This window comes from Prosopis cineraria, unplaced genomic scaffold, assembly GCF_029017545.1.
Source record: "Prosopis cineraria cultivar Desert tree isolate PC_DT_omini unplaced genomic scaffold, ASM2901754v1 PC11, whole genome shotgun sequence".
Taxonomy (NCBI): domain Eukaryota; kingdom Viridiplantae; phylum Streptophyta; class Magnoliopsida; order Fabales; family Fabaceae; genus Prosopis; species Prosopis cineraria.
This window is the reverse complement of record NW_026555342.1, coordinates 10913297-10922282: the sequence shown is the minus strand read 5'-3', so window position 1 is coordinate 10922282 and position 8986 is coordinate 10913297. Positions and strand designations below refer to the sequence as shown.

At 32.9% G+C, this 8986-nt stretch overlaps 2 protein-coding genes across 2 annotated transcripts; both read left to right on the top strand.

The window, feature by feature from the left end:
• Nucleotides 1-3195: 3195 nt before the first annotated feature.
• Nucleotides 3196-5271, top strand: LOC129287229 (2-oxoglutarate-dependent dioxygenase 11-like). The gene is made up of 3 exons (XM_054923418.1): nucleotides 3196-3871; nucleotides 4006-4255; nucleotides 4329-5271. Exons 1-3 carry the CDS (start codon nucleotides 3577-3579, stop codon nucleotides 4912-4914), a joined length of 1131 nt encoding a protein of 376 aa, XP_054779393.1. The 5' UTR covers nucleotides 3196-3576; the 3' UTR covers nucleotides 4915-5271.
• Nucleotides 5272-6409: 1138 nt separating this feature from the next.
• Nucleotides 6410-8619, top strand: LOC129285202 (thebaine 6-O-demethylase-like). Its single transcript, XM_054920782.1, has 3 exons — nucleotides 6410-7108; nucleotides 7249-7810; nucleotides 8341-8619. Exons 1-3 carry the CDS (start codon nucleotides 6561-6563, stop codon nucleotides 8350-8352), a joined length of 1122 nt encoding a protein of 373 aa, XP_054776757.1. The 5' UTR covers nucleotides 6410-6560; the 3' UTR covers nucleotides 8353-8619.
• Nucleotides 8620-8986: the final 367 nt, after the last annotated feature.

The following is an 8986-nucleotide window of genomic DNA, read 5'->3' as shown; positions in this document are numbered from 1 at the left end:
AATTTTATTGTCGAATCTTCAAGAATTAAGAAAACTTTTAATTTATCAAGAGCAGGCGTTATCTTTGGAAGATTCTTCTAGGGTTTGAGCTTCATTTGAGTCTTCTATTTTTTTTTGGCCTATAAATAGACCTCCTTATGTACTCTTAAAGGCGTTTTATGAATGATAATTTTCTTTTGAATTTGTTAAAACTCTTTTGCAAACTTTACAGAATTTTAAGAGGAATAGTGACGTGATGAAGAGTATAATCAACTTTTATGAGATTTTAAAAGCTAAATTGCTGGATATAAGTGCTCTTCATAACCCTTTCCTTGATCATTATCATGATAACTTCATTTCTTCTATTTTGTTTCTCTTTATTTATTCTCATTTTTTGTTTGTGTTTTGAGTTCTCTCGCGAACTAGTAAAATTCTACTTCAGCCCCCATATCACTCTCAAAGGCATTATTTTGTGTTCACACAAATTTAAATTTGAGACTTTTTGTTCAAGCGGTTATGACTCATTTCACCAGGACCAATGCACGTCGGTCTGATGGTCCCACACTTTTTCTTCTTCTCTCATGTTCTCCCCTCCTTCGTGCACTTGTTTTGGATCATACCAAAGCCCAATTCAACAGCACTTCCTGAAACTCCCCCAAGCCCCCCTACAAAAAAGAAGAAAATTATTAGTTAAAAAAAAGTGAAGTGACAGATATTGAAATGTCAGTGAACAAATTATACGTAGTGATTCGTCTGGAGAGAGATTCCAGATAAAGATTTTGCGCGTCATTTAAGGCCAACAACTCATCTAGGGATAATGAAGTGAAGCGTGACTGACTATAATCACTATATAACTAGAGTTTAAACCTCTATGAAGTAATAAAAATAACTAAATCTATAATCTCTTTTCTATGTTTAATTTCATCTACAGAGGAACATGGTTATACATTGTTACGTTGCATTTTTAGAACCAAGAAATTTGCAAAAAACGGATTTTGGATGATAATCAGCAATGACTCGGACTTATGGGCTTGTCTATCATATGATCTGCTATTATCTCTTTAATAAATACATTAGGAGTGTTCAGTTTATATTCATCCCGATTGGTCGAGTATCATCTCAATTATAGCAGGATTGGTCTTGTCTCGGCAAAAAAAAAAAAAATCAAATTTTGTGAGATGGGATAGGAAAGATATTCAGGATAGAGCGAGACACAAGATTGCCATCAAAACGTCCCATCTCATCTCAAATATTATATATATATATATATATATATTATTTTTTTAAATATATTAATTATATTAATATAATTTATACTTATATTAATTATATCAATTATAATTTCAATACTTGCAATTCTTATTTAAAACTAAAGTTTTTTTTATATTGATAATTTTAATGACATAGAGTAAACATGACAATATTTTTCTTTATATTATATTAATTATATTAATATAATTTATTCTTATACCTATCTATTTAATAACTTTTATTTATGTTTTATTTCTTGTTTTATTTTTGAAATAATAATTAACTTAGCATATCTCAACTAAAGTAAAAAAGTAATGATTTAATGTTGTGCTTAACTTATCTATTATTACTACTCTTATAACCTAAAAATCACTTGTATTTATTATTATAATATGTAGTTGTGATTAATATAATTCAATAATTAACTTTAAATTGTTATAATTTATATACTTATGTTATTTTAATTTTAAATTTAATAAATTATATGATTTAAAATTTTAATGAACATTATTATATGAATTTTTTTTGACATTATTTGATTTATGGAGACAGTAGAATGGCCCAATTTTATCTCGATCCCAATCCAATTCCTAATGAGACGAAATATAATACTAAAATTTAATCTTAATTTTTTTTAAGACGAACATAAAATAGGAGTGTTCTGATCCTGTCCCATCATGTAAATAATCTTAAAATCCACCAAAGGCAAGTAAATCATTTTTATAGGGAAGATTATTTTTCCCGTGTTATTTACGTCTCTCTTTTTCTTGTATATTTTATTATAAAGAAAAGTCTCTTTTTCGCACGTTTGTATGATGAATGACGCTGATATGATTGAATAAATCAGAAAAAAACCAAACTTTAATAGGAGTCTGTAAACTGCAATACACAACACCTAATCAACGTGTCTTATAATTAATGGTAATGATGTAAGACTGGGGGAAAAAACTTTTATGAAAGTCTATAGCACAAAAAGAGGCCTTTATAATTTATTTTCAAATTTAATTATTTTGACCATTTATCTTCTCAATTGCCTATCAAATATCAATCCTTCCATACTTCATATTCATTTAACAAACCGGCCCATCCAAAAATGCAATACATAAGGAATATTATATATTTTGATCCTTCACAAATTCATACATATGTATTAAAATTCATTTGGGCACCTGATCATACATTATAAAGAAAAAAAAGAATGAAGATTCATGATTTTTTTTTTTGATTTTTTATTAAAATACAAGGCAGAGTCTTTTACAATGACATGACAGAAAATATGTAATATTCGTACAAAGTCAGATTTTGTTAGATTCTTGAATGAATATACTAATGAAAAGGTCGGTTTATAAGAAAATCATCTTGAAGTGGCTCAAAACTTTCTTCCTCCTGGGTCAGCTTATTTTGTCTGCAATGCCAACAACGAAATCTCCCGGATACTCTTGATTAACAAAGTTCTTGGGATTGATTTTAGTGCTCAGCGCGCACTGACGATTACGATGTTGCTTAGCACTGACGATTCTGAATTATTTAAATTTTAATTTGAACGATTTAAATTTAAAATACTATTATATTTTATATTTATTAAAATAAAGATTAATAAACATTATAAAATAATTTTTTTATTTTTAATATGATCTAGATTTAGTTTGAAGGGCCCAATTAATATTAAGAGTTTTATAATTAATATGCATTGACATCATCCAAATCAACATCAGATTAGATCTGAATGATACAGAGTATATCTGAATAGTTAATGTATATCAATTATAAAACTCTTAATATTAAATTGATCCTTCAAATTAAATTTAAATTATATTAAAATAAAAAAATTATTAAAATTATTTTATAATTTTTATTTTAATAAGTATAAAATATAATAGTATTTAAATCCAAACCATTCAATTTAAAATTTAAATGATCCAAATTTCAATGTAGCATTAAGCACCATCGTACTCATCAGTGTGTTGAGCACTAAAAACATCTTGCCTTGTCAGTGATTTATCCGACCAATATCTACATAAATATATACTCCCTCTTATTCAAAATGTAAAAATTCTTGTTCAATTAATTTTGGTTTAAAATATAAGTAACCTAGCTAGTATACATAAAAAAATTTCATTTTACTCATTATATTTATCAACTTTAATATTTTTATAAATATATTTCTCACTCATCATAAATTATATTAATAATTGGAACTAAAGATAAAAAAATAATATATATTTTGATGAAAATAAAAACTTTATTAGTATACTAATTTTTATTAAAAATTGTTTATATTTTGAAGGAGAGTGAGTATATATTAGACTCATAGCCACAAGCATAATCGAATAATTACCTAGGAACATGGAGAGAGACAACGTATGCTACCACGAAAGCAGCTTCGTAGACGGAGAGGGAAAGCTTAGAACCTTGAAAATCCCAGTGGCTCAAGAGCTTGCTCGCCGAGGACTGACACAATTGCCTCATAACTTCAAGAGGTTCCACCATCCAACCCCAACCCCAACTGCCTCCCACCCTATCCCCACCATCAACTTAGCCATATTGAACCATGCCTCCCAGGCCATGGCCCGACCACAAGAGTTAGCCAAGTTAGCCCAAGCTGCTCACCATTTTGGTCTCTTCTTGATCCTAGATCACGGTATTGATTTCCTATATATGTTTATAATTGTTGGGGCCATATTATAAAGAGTATATACTAATGCAGAAACGGAAGGAACTGATGATTGCTGTCCCTTTAAATCTCCAAAAAAAAAAAAATTGCTCATGATGCAGGGATTGCGAAGGAAGTAGTGGAAGGAGCAATAGAAGCAGTGAGAAAGTTCTTTGAGTTAAGTTATGAAGAGAAGAAAGCCAGCGTAGGAACTTACAATGACGTAGATAATATGGGGTATGGTAGAAACTTCACAGTAAAGTCGCAAGATCAAGTATGGGATTGGGTTGATCGTTTGACTCTAAGAGCACATCCTCCTGTTACTCATCATGAGGGAATCCATGTTTGGCCTCTCAACCCATCCAATTTCAGGTCCCTTCTTCACTCACAATCATCTCATCCTCCTATATATATATATATATATATGATATATGTATCATTGCAGAGAAGCAGTGGAAGCATATGTGGGAGATGTGAGAAGAGTGATGGATTCAGTACTTGTGAACTTAGCAGAAGCTCTGTCACTTGAAAACGACGATGCGTTTCTCAAATACTTCAACCCCAAAGACAGTGAGATCAAACTCAGAGTTAACTTTTACCCACCATGCCCTTCCCCAGACCTAACCCTGGGTCTCAATCCTCACTCGGACCCAAGCGCTCTAACCCTCCTCTCGCAGTTCGGCTCGAGCCGTGGCCTGCAAGTGTTCAACAAGGAGGACCGAACCTGGCTCACTGCGTCATGGCCACAGGACCAGTTGCTGGTGATCGTGGGAGACTTGCTCGAGATCATGAGCAATGGGAAGCTCCAAAGCACATGGCACAGAGCTGTTCCTCTCAGGAACGTCGAACGCGGCTCCATTGCTTTGTTCTACACGCCACCACCAACAACCCTAATTGAGCCTCTTGTGGCTTCCGATGACGATCAGGATGAAGCATACAGGAAGGTGGTTGTGGAGGACTATGTCAAGCATTACTACAAGGTTAGTCCTACTGTGGAGAAAATGGCTATCAACTTCGCTAAGCTCGAGTAATTATGTGTTTGATCCAGTGAACTATACCTCATTTTCTAGCAGCTAATTAATAGAGATTTGTATGAGTCTGTTGTTTAGTCCAACAGTACGTGGACAGATTAATATGTGTGGGTCTTTGATGTCCATATAAGATAGGCTTCCACGCTTCAACCGACAATCTTCAAAGAGCAGAGATAAGATCATCAGAGGCGTATGATAAGGAGTCGAATGGCAATCGTCCAGCTGCTCCAAAGTCTGAAATGGTCCATGAGTCTTTATTATAAGTTGTAGAATTAAATAAGATTTCTCAGAAGCATCAAGAACGAATTATGTTTTATTCACTCGGTGGGATGTTTATAAAATACTCATTTTTAAGTATCAATTTGTGCTAATTTCTTGATGATGTCATTACATATTTTATATGTTTTATTCAAGGTTCATTAAGAAGAAATAATAGCGCTTAGAACTAAACTAGATTTTAGACCCATGCTATTATTTAAGAGAAATAGAGGAGAGAAGAGTGAAAATTAAATTTTATTAATTTTTTTAAAAAGACTAAGTAAAATAACTATATTTTTTAATTTCTTTAGCAATTGCTATTAACTATATTTTTTTATTCCTAATACAATATAATAAGTTTTTTTAGTTATTAAAATATACAAACAAAAATAATAATTTATTTTATTTCCACATAATTTGTTTTAGAATATACCAAAAATATGATTAACAATTTATTTTAAAAAATATAAAATATTTTCAATCAAATGTCGCTCCCTGTAAAGTAATCAATTGTCATCAAACTAATACCATTTTTTTGATACTTATCTTTATTTAATTGAATATTTTATTTTAAAATAACTATAGTAATTTATTTATTTATTTATTTATTTATTTATTTTGGATATATAAAGTAATTTATTCATTATGAACACTTTTAAAGAAAAAGACATCAATTACATCTTGAAATATCCAAAAAGTCTTACATTTTTTAACATTTAATTTTTTAAAAAATAATACTCCCTTCGTTTAAAAATGTAAGGCATTTTTTGAGGAGTTAGATCTTAAAAAATATTAAATATTTTTAATTTTTTGAGGTGTAATCATTGACTTTTTTTCAAAAGTTTTACTATTAATTAATGACTTTATATTTATTGTAGGGTATTTAATAGGAGTAAATATAAAAAGATGTTGTTAGTTTAAAAGTATGTAACTATTTTATTAGGAATGAAATTTAATTAAACATGCATTACATTTTTTAATGGAAAGAGTATATATTTTTTAGCAGAGTACAATTTAAATTTTAAAACTTTAAAACACGAAATATAATTTTAATTTTATTTATGTTATTAAAAATTATTTTTTAAAATAATTTTAATTTATAAAAAATAAAAAATAATTGCACCGGAATCCGATGCAAATTACAAAGGAGGAGATTGGTACAGATCATGATAATTGTATGTGTGCCAAACGTGTGTAATGATATTTTATAGTTTTGCCTGTACGTTCTTTTATTCTTAGTCCTGTTTGTATTTTCATGCGTGTCGGTTCCTCCTGTTCAATGTCCTCCTCTCACCCCTCCAATTCCTTATCCTTGCTCCCACCGCCACCAGGCCTGGATCACAACTTCACCATCACAATTTTTAGGCTGAACCTGAATCTAAAGTATTATGAACATGGAGGCCGATAAGGAAAACTCGTGCTACCACCAAACCAGTTTCTTAGACGAAAAAGGGAAGCTTAGAACCGTGAAGATCCCTGTGGTTCAAGAACTAGCTCGCCAAGGACTCCAACACTTGCCTGAGAGGTTCAAGAGGCCAGACTTCCCATGTGCCCACCATGTGTTCGAGGAAATTCCCACAGTAAACTTAGCCACGCTGAAGGAAGGGTCCGGGTCCGTGGTTCGAGCAGAGGAGCTAGCCAAGTTAACCGATGCTGCGAGGGGTTTGGGTTTGTTTCTGATTGTGGATCATGGGATTCCCTTGGAAGTTGTGGATGGTGCTAAGGATGTGGTGAGACGCTTCTTTGACCTGTCTTTCTCGGAGAAGAAAGCTTGTGTAGGAACTTACGGTGACATAGATAATATGGGATATGGCAGAAATTTTGTCAAGTCAGAAGAGGCTTTGGATTGGACCGATCGATTGACTTTAAGAGCAGTTCCTTCTATTGGACATGATGAGGGACTTCATGTTTGGCCCCTTAAACCAACCAATTTCAGGTACCTTTTGTCATTTTCATTGTTTTGATAGAGTAGACTGTGTTCTATTGAACTATAATCCCAATTTAGTCCCACCAAGCCCATGAAATTGAATCTTGTGTGGCTACACGCTCATGCCTTTACTGTTTGGTTCATCCCAGGGAAGCCATGGAAAGATATGTTGGAGAAGCAAGAGGTGTGATGGACTACTTGCTTGTGGCTTTGGCAGAGGCTTTATCTATTGAAAGCCATGATGTTTTCCTCAAGTACTTCCATCCCACAGACAGTGAGATCAAAGTGAGAGTGAACTACTACCCACCATGCCCTAGACCAGACCTAGCCATTGGTATCAACCAGCATTCTGACGCTAGTGCCCTCACAATCCTAGCTCAATTTGGCTCCAGCCAGGGCCTCCAAGTCCTCAATAAGGACCAGACCTGGCTCACTGTCTCATGGCCACAAGACCAGCTGCTAGTGGTCACTGGAGACTTGCTTGAGATCATGAGCAATGGGCTTGTCCATAGCACATGGCATAGGGCTATTACCCATAGGGATGTAGAACGTGGGTCCATTGCTTTGTTCTATACCCCTCCACCAAGAACCTTAATTGAGCCTGTGGCTACTGAGGAAGAAACCTACAGGAAGGTGGTTGTGGAGGACTATTTGAGACATTACTATAAGGTTACTCCAACCAGGGAAAAATTAGCTATCAACTTTGCTAAGGTAAATTAATGCTTTGAAATGAATTTGGTGTGTGCGCAATTCTTATTATAAATACCACACGTCTGGGTGACATCTAGAATCCTGTCAAAGGTTATTAAATGAACTCCAATCTACCTAAGGACACTTCATTTTCTAGCGAAGAGATATTGATGCTTTTATTGTTTCCCATTTGGTAGGAACTCAATAAAAGTATGTGTAAATGGACCCTAATACATTCAATTTGAGTATTTTGGTGCTGCCTGTTGTATTTATTGAGAGTGGAAGGAACATAAATATGTTATACGCATTATTAACAAGTCCTTTTTAAATGTTTATATGTTCTTCATAATTGGTTTGGCCTATAAACATTTTATAAACCATGCATATCTACTTAAGTACAGTAATTCTTAGGTAAATCAACTTCATTGAAGACACATTGATTTGGTCAATCCTTTACACATCCTTAAAATGAGCTCCCCAAAAGATATATCTGAGGTTAAATATGCGGTTATTAATAAAGCACATTTTTTTTATGTCTGATGACTGTGCAGCTACATAAATAAGCCCAGCTGGCTCAACTGTTCTGACAGATGATTGATCTAACTGTTTATCAGAATTGTACTGTTTTCCAAGCCGAGTTTACACGTGTGTGACCTTTACCTAGGGACAATTACCAACCTTCATTAGAATATGTGCACAGGCACGAGAAAGCTGGCCTTTTTAAGGTTTCTGTGAAATATTAAGCACAGGATTACAGACGCATATCGCTCTGATCTGTTGCTTTCTTTTGAGATTTGATATTATTAATCAATTACTAATCATGCTGACAAGTGTCTTAGCAAATAGTTTTTGTTTAAACTTGACTTACACTGCCACAAATGACCCTTTTCCAGTGACTCGCTTGTAAATTTAGTTCTAAATATGGACATTAGGGATTAATAAAAGGCATTGCTTTCTAAAACTGGATATGGTACATAAATTGAAAATAAAACCAACCAGAAGTAAACAAAAGCTCATTAATGAAGGAATGCTATTGGGGAAGCATGTGAAGGCTTTGGTGGCACATTTATGAATTCAGATTTTTTTAGATTCTCGAGAAGATATATATATATGTATATATAATGAATTTTTTTGACCTGGATATGTTATGCATTTTTGGAGAGAGAGGAAAGGGAGCTTCTAGGTGTGAAGAAAGGT